The 14,928-nt window shown below is 39.9% G+C and overlaps 1 protein-coding gene across 1 annotated transcript in view; it reads left to right on the top strand.

Moving 5' to 3' along the window:
* Positions 1 to 14,928, top strand: part of col11a2 (collagen, type XI, alpha 2) — a 49,242-nt gene that overhangs the window by 30,576 nt on the left and 3,738 nt on the right. Inside the window, exons 20-62 of the mRNA XM_051955459.1 lie at positions 98 to 151; positions 984 to 1,028; positions 1,212 to 1,265; positions 1,440 to 1,484; positions 2,552 to 2,605; positions 2,712 to 2,756; positions 2,975 to 3,028; positions 3,205 to 3,249; positions 3,439 to 3,492; positions 4,071 to 4,178; positions 4,668 to 4,721; positions 4,857 to 4,910; positions 5,072 to 5,116; positions 5,326 to 5,379; positions 5,839 to 5,883; positions 6,043 to 6,096; positions 6,291 to 6,344; positions 7,479 to 7,532; positions 7,733 to 7,930; positions 8,190 to 8,243; positions 8,552 to 8,659; positions 8,802 to 8,909; positions 9,150 to 9,203; positions 9,358 to 9,411; positions 9,620 to 9,727; positions 9,884 to 9,937; positions 10,045 to 10,098; positions 10,688 to 10,741; positions 10,845 to 10,898; positions 11,016 to 11,123; positions 11,254 to 11,307; positions 11,466 to 11,519; positions 11,609 to 11,662; positions 11,871 to 11,924; positions 12,269 to 12,376; positions 12,802 to 12,855; positions 12,960 to 13,121; positions 13,246 to 13,299; positions 13,432 to 13,467; positions 13,593 to 13,646; positions 13,757 to 14,042; positions 14,254 to 14,363; positions 14,746 to 14,814. Coding sequence (XP_051811419.1) covers positions 98 to 151; positions 984 to 1,028; positions 1,212 to 1,265; positions 1,440 to 1,484; positions 2,552 to 2,605; positions 2,712 to 2,756; positions 2,975 to 3,028; positions 3,205 to 3,249; positions 3,439 to 3,492; positions 4,071 to 4,178; positions 4,668 to 4,721; positions 4,857 to 4,910; positions 5,072 to 5,116; positions 5,326 to 5,379; positions 5,839 to 5,883; positions 6,043 to 6,096; positions 6,291 to 6,344; positions 7,479 to 7,532; positions 7,733 to 7,930; positions 8,190 to 8,243; positions 8,552 to 8,659; positions 8,802 to 8,909; positions 9,150 to 9,203; positions 9,358 to 9,411; positions 9,620 to 9,727; positions 9,884 to 9,937; positions 10,045 to 10,098; positions 10,688 to 10,741; positions 10,845 to 10,898; positions 11,016 to 11,123; positions 11,254 to 11,307; positions 11,466 to 11,519; positions 11,609 to 11,662; positions 11,871 to 11,924; positions 12,269 to 12,376; positions 12,802 to 12,855; positions 12,960 to 13,121; positions 13,246 to 13,299; positions 13,432 to 13,467; positions 13,593 to 13,646; positions 13,757 to 14,042; positions 14,254 to 14,363; positions 14,746 to 14,814 — 3,129 coding nt within the window. The remainder of the gene's footprint in view (positions 1 to 97; positions 152 to 983; positions 1,029 to 1,211; positions 1,266 to 1,439; positions 1,485 to 2,551; positions 2,606 to 2,711; positions 2,757 to 2,974; positions 3,029 to 3,204; positions 3,250 to 3,438; positions 3,493 to 4,070; positions 4,179 to 4,667; positions 4,722 to 4,856; positions 4,911 to 5,071; positions 5,117 to 5,325; positions 5,380 to 5,838; positions 5,884 to 6,042; positions 6,097 to 6,290; positions 6,345 to 7,478; positions 7,533 to 7,732; positions 7,931 to 8,189; positions 8,244 to 8,551; positions 8,660 to 8,801; positions 8,910 to 9,149; positions 9,204 to 9,357; positions 9,412 to 9,619; positions 9,728 to 9,883; positions 9,938 to 10,044; positions 10,099 to 10,687; positions 10,742 to 10,844; positions 10,899 to 11,015; positions 11,124 to 11,253; positions 11,308 to 11,465; positions 11,520 to 11,608; positions 11,663 to 11,870; positions 11,925 to 12,268; positions 12,377 to 12,801; positions 12,856 to 12,959; positions 13,122 to 13,245; positions 13,300 to 13,431; positions 13,468 to 13,592; positions 13,647 to 13,756; positions 14,043 to 14,253; positions 14,364 to 14,745; positions 14,815 to 14,928) is intronic.

The following is a 14,928-nucleotide window of genomic DNA, read 5'->3' as shown; positions in this document are numbered from 1 at the left end:
AGGACATTTCCACTATAATGCACATTTTTTACTGCCTGATCTTGGCTTCCGTGTGTTTCTGTCGGTCTCTTATGTGTCCTTGTGTGTGTGTTTCTAGGGACCTCGTGGTTTGCTCGGACCCAAAGGTCCTCCTGGAATCTCTGGACCTCCTGTGAGTAAAAAACAATGTCAAACCACACTGTATTTCTATGATTTTAGCAGTATTGTTTTATTTCTCTCTGACCACCAAACACCCACAGCACCTCTTAAAAGAACACCCTGTAGTCACATATAAAAACGGGGATATCCAATCATCTAAAAATGAACATTTAGCGTGACCACAATCTCCTTACCAGGACACTCAGCAGAAACCAGGCTTCAGGTAGCCAAGTCCCAGCTATCCATTTGACACCAACATTATACTTACATGTGCTCTAAGTGGTAGAGCTTGGCTTGTAAAACTCTCCGCTGATTTAGCATTGCATTTTTATATCAATATCAAATTCACAATAGGCAGAAATGATGCAGCAGAACCAAGAATGTTCTCTTTATGCCAAGCATTCTTTTATTTTTGCTTGTGAAAACCTGGCGCCTGCTGACTGTTCACATTTTGTTTGGGGATTGTGTGTTGTGTTGTTGTCAGTCTGTGTAGCTTTGAGCTGCTAACCTCACACAGACGTCTGATAATGTCACTTTTTTTCTCTCCACTCCCCCACATTTATTAATTTTCAAACATGTTGGCTTTGAAACCAACTAATGCTTTCCTTAAGTGATGTTGCTCATTTACAAGACGTTTTGTGCGATTCTTATAAGGACACTAATGACATCATCAGCATCTACAATTTGCTGTCAGTGACACTGAGCAGGACACTAGCAGGGACAATTGTAGTTCCCACTGACAAAGGTATTATGGATAGATGCTGACACTTAAGTGTGCTGTTATTAATATATGAAACTGTGTTTGAGGTGTTTTTATTAAATTTTGTCTGTTCTTTTCTTCTCAGGGTGTACGAGGAAATGATGGACCCCATGGTCCCAAAGGAAACTTGGTCAGTAACAGCTGAAGTCTAAATACTTTTACTTTTGAATCTACAGATAATTGAGAACAATTTAAATCAGAACTCAAAGCTTTTCTTATGGGTCATTCTAGATAGATTCTCTCTTCTTCACTTTGCCATGTTATTTTCTTTGAATGAGTCATCACTTTGTCTTGTTGTGTTTCTGTCTTTCAGGGTCCTCAAGGTGAGCCAGGACCTCCAGGTCAGCAGGGAACCCCAGGAACTCAGGTGAGACTGAGAACAGCCAGTGTCACATGCCTGTCAAAGTAACCTCTTTCATTAAGTCATTTGTGCAAAAGACCATGAACATGCACACAGAGATGATAGGAAACTATAATGTTGAAACTGTATTTATGCCACACATTAAGCAAATTTCACGTGTTGTTTTGTTTTCATTTTCAGGGAATGCCAGGACCTCAGGGAGCCATTGGACCTCCTGGAGAGAAAGTAAGGGACCAGAAATTTACAGTAATATAAAAACAATTAGAAATGTAAGTTACTCTATATTAGGGGAATAGTAAGATACCAAAAAAATAAATTCTCTAGCGACATCTGTTTTACAAGCAGCACTTATGCTGGCCTTTTTTTAATGGGTTTTTTTCTATTTACAAAAATATTGTTTGTTATTGACATAATGTGATGAATGATTTTACAAAAGTGATAGTGATGTGTGTGATTTTTTCTTTATATACTCTTTTTCAAATAAGGCATATATTTCATTGTTTAAACTCTCAAAATAAATGTTCCAGGAATGTTGGATGTTCCAGGAAGAAAAGCTTAAGCAGTCTTAAATGAGTTTTTGAAAATACTTTTTTCAGTTTACATTGATAAATACATGTAAATAAACGTTTACATATTATCAAATAACTCGCAAAGATGGAACATATTGTGATATTTTTATTCAAAGGGTCTGAACGTTATGAGCAGATGCACCTTCATCAAAAATTTTAGTTATTAGATGTAACATAGCATGCTGTGTATAGCATATCTATAATTTTTAATTTAATATATAAATGCTGCTTGCCGATTTTTATTGGTGTCCATCCCTCCTGCAGACCTTAAAACATCTGAAGATGAATGTCACTCCCATACCTGTCAGTTCAATATGAAGCTACAGCTGGATTTGCTTCACACTCTAAAACAAACTTCTCCCAGCACCTGTTGCATTCAACAATCCTAAAAAAGTGCCTGTGGTTTCAGCAGTCATTGCCATTATAGAATGTATATGTGTTTTATGTATCTGGTCTCTGGTCAGTAGGTTTCAGTCATGGCTCAGTTGTGCACGTCATCCATGTGTTACAATCATCAGCTAGAAAGTTCACAAATACAATGTCACCACGTGGACTAAAAATGACAGAGGCCTTCATCCAGCTCAGGAAAAGCAAAACAGTACAGTCAGACTTGTTTTCTGCTTAACTGATGTGACCTCATTTCTAGATCTAGATTTCATGCAGATATGAGATGCTTGATATGAGGAGTGTTTAACTGAAGAGAACCCTTTTTTTCTTCTCCAGGGTCCCACCGGAAAACCAGGTCTGCCAGGAATGCCTGGAGCTGATGGCCCTCCTGTACGTTTGTCTTTGTCTTTTTTATAATAATAAAACTGAACTAAGTTGGATCCACCAACACTGGATATCTTTCCTAAGACTTGAGCTGTCTGTCCTTCCTTGTCAGGGTCACCCAGGAAAAGAGGGACCTACTGGCACCAAAGGAAACCAGGTGGGTGTTAATCATACCAAACATAGTGGTTATCACTCAAAGCAGAGTAAATGTGCTACATCTGAAACAGTTTTAGTCAAATGTTCACTTACATACATTTTTAATGCAGTTATTTTAAGTGTGTCTTTGTGGCTGCAGCTGTTCATTTAAAAGTAACACATATTTTCTTCAAGGTACATATTGTGCTCTAAACTCATCTGTTCTTTGACCTTATCTAGGGTCCCAATGGTCCTCAGGGAGCTATTGGCTATCCTGGCCCTCGTGGCATCAAGGTGAAAACATTTAATTTCTTATTTAGTTAACAGAAATATGTTTCCAATATTTTGTACAGCTTGAACCAGCATTCATTTCTGGGGAGTGGGTTTAGTTTTGCACGTGCAGATAAATTGAACCCACTTCATATTCCTGAGCCTTTCATTGTATTAATTATGTGATAAAATGATTGCAGGGAGCTCAAGGAATCCGTGGATTGAAGGGCCACAAAGGAGAGAAGGTCAGTGATTCATTCCAGTTCAGTGCTTTAACATATACTGACAGCTGTATAATGATGGCATATCAGTATGCATATTTTAAATCAATGCACATTAGAAACATGTTAAATGAAGAGAACACATTCGGGTGCTTGTGTAAAAGAATTTGAGTTTAAATTTTGTTTTTTGTTTTTGTTTGTTTTTGTGTTTAGGGAGAAGATGGTTTCCCTGGAATTAAAGGAGATTTTGGTACCAAGGGAGAGCGGGTAAGACGGAATAATTGGATGGCTGGATGGATGGATGGATGGATGGATGGATGGATGGATGGATGGATGGATGGATGGATGGATGGATGGATGGATGGATGGATGGCTGGCTGGTTGGTTGGTTGGTTGGTTGATTGGTTGGTTGGCTGGTTGGTTGGATGACTGGTTGGTTGGTTGGTTGGTTGGTTGGTTGGTTGGATGGATCGATGACTGGTTGGTTGGTTGGTTGGTTGGTTGGTTGGTTGGTTGGTTGGTTGGTTGGTTGGTTGGTTGGTTGAATGACTGGTTGGTTGGATGACTGGTTGGTTGGTTGGTTAGTTGGTTGGTTGAATGACTGGTTGGTTGGATGACTGGTTGGTTGGTTGGTTAGTTGGTTGGTTGGATGGATGGATGACTGGTTGGTTGGTTGGTTGGTTGGTTGGTTGGTTGAATGGATTCATGACAGATTGGATTGATTAATGCATTTATCTTATTCAACAAACAAATTGATAAGTTTTCTGTATTTCCTGAGTTGTTAGTCAACATATATTTTGCATAGATTTATTCTGAAGAGTTTTATTTTTGCTTCTTGCTGGCAGGGTGAGGTTGGAGTACCAGGACCCAGAGGAGAGGATGGTCCAGAGGGGCCAAAGGGTCGCATTGGACCCCCTGGTGAGATTGGACCACTTGGACTTAGTGGAGAGAAGGTATGACTTGTTCAATCAGAACAAAATTACACTGTTAGCTCCATAATCTTCAGGATATCATTTCCTACTTTATCATTCATTTAAAGTGAAACTCTGACTTTCAAGTTTTTGCTCCACAAAAACTGATAATTTCCTTAAGAAATTTTCCATTTTCTCCAAATTGATAAATAAATGTCATTGTGCTGCCCTCTTGTGGTTATATCTGTACTTCAGTGAAACAGATGTGACAGGACTTACATTATTCACTGTAAAATAAATCCGGTCACATCTGAAATGTAGCTATTTAACTTTCTCATAAGATGTTTTTGGTATGTCAGTTTCTGCCATTTACTTAAAATTTGTGTTTCTACAAGACATTTTGTCGTACATTTTACTGCTAGGTAGTGTTGCTACAACACACCTGAGCATAATATCAAGAGTATGATTCCTGGATTTAAGCAAATTGTGATACAGTTTGTTATGGTTCATGATGTCAAAATGTGTTTCCAGGGTAAACTTGGTGTACATGGACTTCCTGGATATCCTGGAAGACAAGGACCCAAAGTAAGAAACGCCCCTGTACAGGATTTATCATCCACACCGACTCGTTTTTTGATTCAGACTAAGTTCTTTTTCACACTAGTGGTCACCAGGTTTCCACAGGGTGATAGACAGTATTAATGTTGGTTTGTTTTTTAGGGATCTCTTGGTTTCCCCGGATTCCCAGGTTCCAACGGCGAGAAGGGAACAAGGGTAAGATGAGGGTTCTGTGAGAGAGATCACTTCACAAGTCGGCCTGTCACACCCAACAAGCAGTGATCAAAGCAGTGATAACATCGTGACTGACTGAGCAACTAATGTACACTTTACTTCAGCGTAATTGTGTCGCTAACTGTTTTTCTTTTATTCTTCAGGGCCTTACTGGAAAAGCAGGACCAAGAGGACAGAGAGGACCAACGGTATAATTTCACATTTATTCAGTCATTCACTGCTCATCTCAGTCTTTACGTCAGCTCATGGTGATAAAAAGTAACTCGACACCATTCCAGAAAGTCTAAATTTTTAGCCTGTATCACGTCTAACCACATTCAGTATCACTAAAGCTGCTAGTATTATATTTGTATCATCTTGATTATGATTTGTAAGACTTTCTCCTTGTGACCTCCAGGGCCCCAGGGGGCAGAGAGGACCGAGGGGCGCAACTGGGAAACCAGGAGCAAAGGTTTGTCACCACAGTGATATTTTTTTTCCAAATTCTACAAAGAAACTTTGTCCATATGTATGCTTTTCTATTGTTGATGTTCATGCTTTCTTATTGCTGATATCGCTGTCTTCATCATTATTATTCTGTATTTATAGTAAACCAAAATCTCAAAGCTGGATATACTGATTGATGTTTTATTTACTATAATTTTACTACAATGTGACACCAACACTTCAAATAAGGATACAGCCCATTTTTTATATATTAGCTCATTTTTATCCACAGGGAGCTAATATTTTCCATCCCTACCAAAAACACTGGATGACATAACTGTCTTTGATCCATCTGTATATTTCTCTAGATAACTGCCTGACAATAACCTGGCTAATATATATATAGAAAGGCACAATAGTTTGTGGTTTTAAATATATATATTTATTTATTTATTGTGGTACTTTTTTTATTGTTGCTTATTAGGGAACATCTGGAAGTGATGGGCCTTCTGGTCCTCCTGGAGAGAGGGTGAGCACCTTACTTTCATTACAAGAAATCATGTCCTGCTGGTCAGCACTTTGTTAAAGCTTACATTCAAATTTGTGCCCATAAAGATTTTTGTACGACATTGAACTGTTCCTAGCATATCCTTACATGTTCTTATTGTACCACATCTCATGTTACCAGGGATTGCCCGGACCTCAGGGAGCCAATGGATTCCCCGGACCAAAGGGACCTCCTGTAAGAAAATGATTTAATACCACTGTCTTTATATATTAGTTGTAGAGAATGTATACATTGAAAGTGGTGTCACTTGGTTGTTTATTGTAGTTCTTAGTTCCATCATTGTCCTCATATTTAGTGTGATGTTTACTTGTGGTTGTTTGGGAGAAAACTGATAGATTAAATTAACTGTGATTAAAAATTCCTCACAGGGACCACCAGGAAAGGATGGACTGCCTGGACATCCTGGTCAGAGAGGAGAAGTTGTACGTTTGATTGTTTTTTTACTACTCTTAAAAATGGTTCCACTTGTTTAAGTGACAGTTGATAAAAGTTGAACAAACCAAAACACTGTAAATCGATATAGCAGCAGCAAGTGAGAAAGTTCAGGTTATTTTTATCATTTCTATTCATAAATTTCCTTCAAGACTTATAGCAGTAATTTTATACTGTGGAAAACATACTGTTCATGTAGAGACATCATGGTTACACCCTTTGGTGGTGGGTTAGATTCTCCAAGATATCAGTCTTAGTTGGTTATTCTCAATTAAACTCAATTATATATCTGTACAAGCTGTGTTTCAAGATCAAATCAGCCACCTGCATAGCTACACAGTTACAATGAGCCAAAGAAATACTGACCAGTTGCTGAAAATGGGATATGTCAACATAAAGGAGCCACAGCAGTCACTTCTACTTCAAAGATTTGTCATTTTTATGACCAAGTAAATCCAGTAGCAGTGAAGTCATTTATAAAATCATTGATTAAGGCTATGCACATTCTCCCAGTGTGTGTCAGCATGTTTGAATCTGTATTTGAAGAGTTCATTTGCAAAAACAGGTAACTCTGTTTTCAGAAAACTCATTTTTTATTGTTTAATTGAGATAATAATAATTATAACACTAATAATTTATTTTTTCTCTACTTTTCATGTATTTTTCTACCGAGTCAAATCTACTCAACTTCAGTTTAACTGATATTATCTCAAGTCAACAATTAAAAAAAAGTTTTCTGAAAATGTATCAAAACGGAGTTATCTGTTTTTGCAAATGAACTCTTCATTTATACTGTTTTTGGAATAGTTGGCTTCCTGGAGAAGAGCTATAATAATAAAATACCTGTTCAAATTTTGCAGCATATTTTTGTGTTCTGCTATGTTTTGAGAGGACAAATCACTGGTGGGGAAAAACATTCTTTCCTTTACAACCGTTACTAGATTCCTGCTGCACTTCCACTTCCTCCGTTCAGTTAGTGAGACTGTGATTAAGGTTAGGAGAAGAGTTGGTTTAGATATTTTTTAATTGAAGATATGGATCATATGCATTATGTTGTATATTAACAGTAAGGAGGAGGGTCTGTATTAATTAGATTTTCTGTTAACTGAGTGTTTCTCCTTCAGGGTTTCCAAGGTAAAATGGGTCCACCTGGGCCTCCTGGAGTTGTTGGACCTCAGGTAAGTTGCCATGATGCAGAATTTTCCCACCTCTGATACAGTAAGTTCCATCATCTTTCATAACAACACAACTTTTCTTTTTCTCCTTCTGTCACTTTTTGTCCATCTTCATCTCTCACTTCTTTGCCCATCCACTTCATTTCTTCCGACATCTTCTCTCATGTTCTCATGACATGTTCTCTCCGTCTCCATCCTCCCAGGGTCCATCAGGAGAGACCGGTCCAATGGGTGAGCGTGGCCATCCCGGACCCCCAGGTCCACCTGGAGAGCAGGGACTTTCTGGTCCCTCAGGAAAGGAGGGCACCAAGGGAGACCCTGGACCCCCAGGAGGCCCCGGTAAAGACGGACCTCCAGGACTGAGAGGTTTCCCTGGAGAGAGAGGACTGCCTGGAACCCCTGTGAGTATCACCAAGATCAGAGTTACATCACACATGATAAGAAATATTGCACATTAAATTGAGATATTATACATAAAATTTCAATATACTAAGAGAATATTACATTGATCACCAGGTACTTTAATCAAACAATTAGCATCCAGTTACTTTAAGGAACATTTTTTAAACCTTAAAATAAAAAATTTATAAAATTCCTGTGGATAAAATTTTCAGCTGAAGTCAGATGAGAAATTGTTGATTATTCTGGTCTTTTCTTCAGGGCGGTGGTGGACTGAAAGGAAGTGAAGGACCTGCTGGACCTCCTGGACCTGCTGTATGTTCTAAGCCCTATAATTCTGTTCTTTTTCATTCAATTTCCAGCTTGCAAAAATATACCATAATGTACAGAATATTATGCAATATATTATACAGTTATAGTAGCAAATGGTTCAGCCTGCTTTGTGTTTGGTTAGTGCCATCATTACTATTTGTTTGTCACTATAAATCATTTTGTCTTAATTTTTTAAATATTTAAATGCGCAATTTAGGGATATGCACACTGTACCTTATCCAACTTAAGAATGGAGTATTTACCTAATAAAAACCTACTGTAATTGGTACTATCTTCATGTACTTTTCTAGGGGTCTCCTGGTGAAAGGGGGGCCGCTGGTACTGCTGGGCCTGTTGGACCTCCTGGCAGACCAGGACCTCAGGGGCCACCTGGACCTGCTGGAGAGAAGGGAGTTGGTGTGAGTGTTCAGGAGCTTTTCTAACAATGTGCAGCAGCTCGAATTTGACTTGATATCAAGAACAAAATTCCAAAGACACTGTCTGGCCAGCTAAAGAGAAAATATTAACCATTGATTCCTCCTTTTTTCTTTATCTCTTAAGGGTGAGAAAGGCCCCATTGGCCCAGCAGGTCGGGATGGAGTGCAGGGTCCAGTGGGTCTGCCTGGCCCAGCCGGACCACCTGGAGTCCCTGGAGAGGATGGAGACAAGGTCAGTATCTCAAAGTGACCTTTTTAATCTGTTCTGATGCTTAGTAAGTTATGGGCAGAATATTTAGTTTCATAAGGTAATGCATAAATCCCACATGTCATGTTAGAATATCCTTCTCTGTTATCCTCATGTTTGAGAAATGAAAACAAAGAAATAACTTGACACAGAATCATCAGACACAGGCCTGATAAGACTGTTGCCATTAATATTTGTCCATTCACGATATGAATGTTGTTTCAGGGTGAAGTTGGAGAACATGGTCAGAAGGGTGCCAAGGGAGCCAAAGGAGAGCATGTGAGTGACTTCAATTATGCTCTATTATTTATTTCTGATGGTAATGATCCCAGTGTAATGTTCAAAGAAAACAGTATAATGCTGCTCTTTCTTTGTTTATCACATCATGGTTGTTTTGCTGTTTGGTTCATGCTTGTTTGTTGTTTGTCGGTAGGGTCCTCCTGGTCCACCCGGGCCAATGGGTCCCGTCGGTCAGCCTGGTCCTGCTGTAAGTAGAAACTCATAAAAAATGAAAAATCAGTCTGCAATGGGAAGTTTGCTATATGATGCTATTATTCACATTATTACCAAAGCTACCAATATGATACATTTCCTGATCATTACTGAACTATCAGGAGTAGAAGATATTTATATTTTCAGCTAACATTTGCTTATCTCCAGGTTCTTATCTGTGGTTTTCTTCCTCTGTGGTGCAGGGTGCAGATGGAGAGCTTGGACCGAGGGGCCAGCAGGGGCCTTTTGGAGCTAAAGGTGATGAAGGAACTCGAGGATTCCCAGGAGCCCCAGGACCAATCGGCCTACAGGTAAAAACAAAAAGTCACAATATGTAATTCAGAGGCAGGAAAATCTTTGCTAAATCTTTATTTTACACTTTGATGTAAATATTTAGTTTTAAGCTAAGTTGCTAAGCTAAGATGCTAAGCTAAGATGCTAAGCTAGCTTTCACCTTCGTCCTGCAGGGATTGCCAGGACCGTCTGGTGAGAAGGGAGAGACGGGAGATGTTGGGCCTCTGGTGAGTTTCAGAAATACATGATGACTGTAATGACTGCTTTCGTTACTTCTTTTATCACAATAAAATAATAAATTCCGATAAAAGCACAAGCCTCTTTATGTTTCCAGGGTCCTCCAGGCCCTCCAGGACCCCGCGGCCCTGCTGGACCCAACGGAGCTGACGTGAGTGTTTACAAAATCTAATTTATGTGCAAACATCAAGACAGGATAAAACTAGTAAAATTAAACCTTAAAACAAAATAAAATACTAAAACAGGATAGCAACTTGTAAAATAAATTTCGAAAAAATAAACGTCAAGTATTAAGAGCATTAGAAGCAGCCAAAAGCTATTGAAAACATGCATATATTGATCGTTTTTTTTAAATGTCAGTGGTGGAGGAACAATTAATAGAAAGGGGAAGATTGTTCCAAGTCGTTAGAGCTCTTCTATGGGCTACTGTATGGAGAGCCATTAAATAGCTTTTAGTGTACTTTTGCAAAATTGGCAGCATGCTGAATAAATGAAACTGTTCCAAAAACAGAAGTAGTGTTCAGTTTTGTTTTTAAAATGATCGAACTGTCATAGAGTGTTTATGATGAAACAAACTTTTTCATAGTACTACTTTTATTAGTGTAATTTGTGATGTAATAAGTTATTGTCAGGTAGGTAAATAAAAAGAAAATTAGCTGTCATTTTTTGCTCGTAAACTTTTGATGTAAATTATTCTATATGTTTATTTTTTTTGTCTGACATGTTTGTGTGTTTTTTAGGGTCCTCAAGGTGGTCCTGGTGGTATAGGTAATCCTGGACCTCTTGGAGAGAAGGTGCAGCTTTAAAGGAATATTTCTGCATGAGTTTGATGCTCTACTAAGGAAAAAAATATTCTATTTGTCCAAAGAACTAACATGTATACTGTTTGCTGTACAGGGAGAGCCTGGTGAGGCCGGACCACCTGGAATTGTAGGAGAGCCTGGAAAGAAGGTGAGTATCTGAGTGTCTGAACCAACACTCTGTGAGTTGAAATATCAAGAGGCTGTGCATTCACTGATCGGTTAACAGTATCTCAGAGTTAACAGAGTTTTGTGCTTCTGTTGGCAGGGTCCTCGTGGAGAGCGTGGAGAGAAGGGAGAGGCTGGACAACCTGGAACTGCTGGACCTGCTGGAGGACGAGGACGACCTGGAGACGATGGACCCAAAGGAAACCCTGTAAGACGCCCACAGTGAAACACACTCAAACTAACACGTGCATAATTACATTGCTACATAGATCATTGACTTTAGGCATCTTAATCTCTGCCATTTAATCTCAGAGTTTTGTTTTTGTCTCTACCATCAGGGCCCTGTTGGTTTCCCTGGTGATCCTGGTCCCCCTGGTGAGGTTGGACCCAGAGTAAGTACTGTTTTTAAGATTACATAACTGCACCCTAGTTATTTGTCAGATTTCAAAGTTTGATTGTTTCTACAGCTGTAAAGAGTTCAGTTCAGCTTCTTCGGAATACATTTTGTCTTGAGCTTTAGCTAAACTTAACAGCTCGGTTTTACCTGCAGGGTCAAGATGGCGCCAAGGGAGAGAGAGGAGAGGACGGGGAACAAGGAGAGTCTGTAAGTCAGAAGATGCATCAGTGCAGATTTGGGAATCATGCATTATAAAAATGTCTTTTGTCTCTTCAATCTTCTGCTTCTCATTGCAGGGTTCTCCAGGACCTCCTGGTGAGAACGGACCTCCCGGCCCCCCAGGAAAGAGAGTAAGCTACCCCCATTATTTAGCGGCCAACTGCAAGGACTTAGTGTCGTCATTAATACGTTTCTCCATCATGCATTTATTCTGCCACTTTCCTGTAATGGTGCTTGCTTACTTGTTAGAAAAATGGACTGTATTTCATGTGTAGTTCAAAGATATAATTTAGAGATAAAATTTGTGTTTGTGAGTTCATTACATGTTTTCTTTGACAGGGTCCTGCTGGAACAAGAGGACCAGAGGGACGTCAGGGAGAGAAGGGAACCAAGGTCAGTCCAGAACCTTTAAGAACGATTTTTTTTAGCTCCATGATGCTCTGCATAGATTATTATAGCCAATACACATGGCAAACAGTACAAAAAATGTCACAAAGATACCAGATAGACCTCTGATCACTCACTTTATAAAGATAATCATGTCCACAGTGGAGGTCCCTGTATAAACGTCTAACTCTGCTTTTATTCTGCAGAACATTTGAAATCTCAGAATGTGTTTCTCTGTCTTTCAGGTTTTTCTTTATTGGGCAAATATGAAATCTAATTATTGCCCTGTTAGGTCATGTACAGACTGACTTTGCATAATATTTACTCATGTTTCGTACCATTATTTACAGGGAGATTCAGGTGCAGTTGGCCCCCCAGGAAAGACCGGCCCTGTTGGCCCCCAGGGTCCACCAGGAAAACCAGGAACAGAAGGTCTTAGAGGACTCCCAGGATCAGTGGTCAGTGAAGTTTTATTAGCTATTCCCGTGTTTGATAAAACAGCAGCTAAATAATACAATATTCAGCTTCACTGGTGAACTAAATAATCTATTTCAAATCCAAATCACAATTTGGAAAAATGAAATTATCAAACCAAAAAGACTGTAATGTGAATACAGGCTGTGACCCAAGGGTTAAAATAACATGTCACAGTGCTAATGGTATCTCATGGTGATGTCCCAACACACGTTTTAAATCTACACAGTGAATACTGATGTGAAGATTGATATTAAAAATCTAAAATACAAACCAAATCACAGTATTTTTCAGAAAAATTGCATTTTTTCCTTCTAGATCTACCTGACTTGTTCAGTATGTGGATACAGCATGTGTTGTTTAGTGTGTTGAAGGCCTCCTGCTAAATGAGTTTATAACTGTGTTTCAGGGTGAACAAGGATCTCCAGGACCTGCTGGACAGAAAGGACCACCTGGACCTATTGTAAGACCAAAAACCCTACCAGCTTCATTTATACACTTACTCTTAGTTTGGATTAAAACGATCTTACTTCTCTTCTTCTCACCTCTCTTCTTCTAATCCTGCAGGGACCTCCTGGTTTGCTTGGTCTGCGTGGAGACTCCGGAGCCAAGGGAGAGAAGGGACACCCGGGTCTTATCGGACTCATCGGACCCCCAGGAGAGCAGGGAGAGAAGGGAGACCGAGGTCTGCCTGGGCCTCAGGGATCCACTGGACCCAAAGGAGAGAACGTAAGTGTGACCTTTATCAGATGTGTTAGATTGGGGCAGCTCAAACACAGTTATTCTCACTCATTTTGACAATAACGTATGCAAACTATTCTTCCATTTAGACTCGTCCTGTGTTTTGTTACAGGGAATGCCTGGAGGCACCGGACCTCTCGGCCCTGCTGGTCCTCCTGGTCTGCCTGTGAGGGCCTCTACTCTCTTCTCCAACAAATAAACCAGCCTGTTTTCTTCCCCTCTTTGGTTGAATTTCTAAAAAATGTTTTGACTGTCATCACAATCACTATTATAATAGTAAATCTTTTGTCTTTTCCAGGGTCCTCAAGGTATCAAAGGAGCTAAGGGTGCTAGTGTGAGTAATGGTGCTTTTAAAATGATTGTACAACTAAACAGAGTGCGATTGTTCACAAAATATGTGTGAAATTATAAACTGAGATCTAAAACCTCTTAAATCTTTCCTCTTCCTGCTGGATGTAGGGAGGAGCTGGTCCCAAAGGAGAAAAGGGTGTACAAGGACCTCCTGGACCTCCTGTAAGTACCTCACCCCTCTGTGTATAAAGTTCACAAGGAGAAGGACTTATTTAAATAAATTCTGCTCACAGACTGCAGTTAATTTCCATAAACGTAAACTTGTTTCTCAGGGCCCACCAGGCGAGGTCATTCAGCCTCTGCCCATCCAGAGGAGTCCCAAGTCCAAACGCTCCATCGATGCCAGCCAGCTTCTCCCAGAGTTTGACTCTGACATGCCTGCTTCCGACGCCACTGGCACTAAGCTCCTGACGGGCAGTGAAGGCATGGAGGAGATCTTTGGCTCTCTCAACTCACTTCGACAGGAGATCGAGACCATGCGTTTCCCTCTGGGCACCCAGGACAGCCCCGCCCGCACCTGCCAGGACCTGCACCTCAGCCAGCCAGGACTCACAGACGGTACGGGAAGACACATTAAAATTTACCTGCCGTCAAATGCTCGTTAAATAATTAACCTATGAAATCTTAAGACATACTGTTTCCCCATACAGCCAGTAAGAATGAATGAGCGCTACATTCAGAATAACGATTTTTAAACAGAAAAATCACATTTCACTGTCATGTTTTTGAATTGTTCCACCTCTCATTTACTCTGTGTCGCCCTCTGCAGGAGAATACTGGATCGACCCCAACCAGGGCTGCTCCAGAGACTCCTTCAAGGTCTTCTGTAATTTCACAAATGGAGAGACGTGCCTGTACCCCAGCAAGAGCATCAACACGGTCAGTCCACCAAATCTGCAGCGCTCGAAAATCCTCTGCAGATTAAATCCACAAACACTGAAAGTTTATTAAACAGAGAAGTGGCTCTGTTGGTTTCCCCAGTGAAACTCATTTAAGTAAACATGTTAGGGATAAGAATGATACTGCAAATTAGTGTTTCAGTGTTTTTTATTATCTAGAAACAGCTGAATCTGTACAATTTTAGTCGAACATTTGTAATAACACTCAGAAGATGCCAGTGAAGTATTGCCTCAGAACGACGTGAATCAAGTTGCTGTAAAACTTGTCTCACACATTTTTTTTAATTTATTCTTGCACAAACAGAATTATCAAGCTGAACTTGTCTGATTATTATATATGATGTGGACGTTTGTGGTCACAGGTGAAGATGAACTCCTGGGACAAAGAGACTCCAGGATCGTGGTACAGTCAGTTTGCCACTGGTAGTAAGGTTAGTAACCGTCTGGGACATGAAGACTGGCTGTGGAACCTATTAGACCAATAATTTAGTTCTTAACTTTGCTTGAACTCTTTATTTAGTTCTTACCATCCCTTTTCTCTTCCC

The sequence above is a fragment of the Acanthochromis polyacanthus genome, chromosome 11, assembly GCF_021347895.1.
Source record: "Acanthochromis polyacanthus isolate Apoly-LR-REF ecotype Palm Island chromosome 11, KAUST_Apoly_ChrSc, whole genome shotgun sequence".
NCBI lineage: Eukaryota > Metazoa > Chordata > Actinopteri > Pomacentridae > Acanthochromis > Acanthochromis polyacanthus.
The sequence above is the reverse complement of the archived record's forward strand: the minus strand, read 5'-3'. Positions and strand labels throughout refer to the sequence as shown.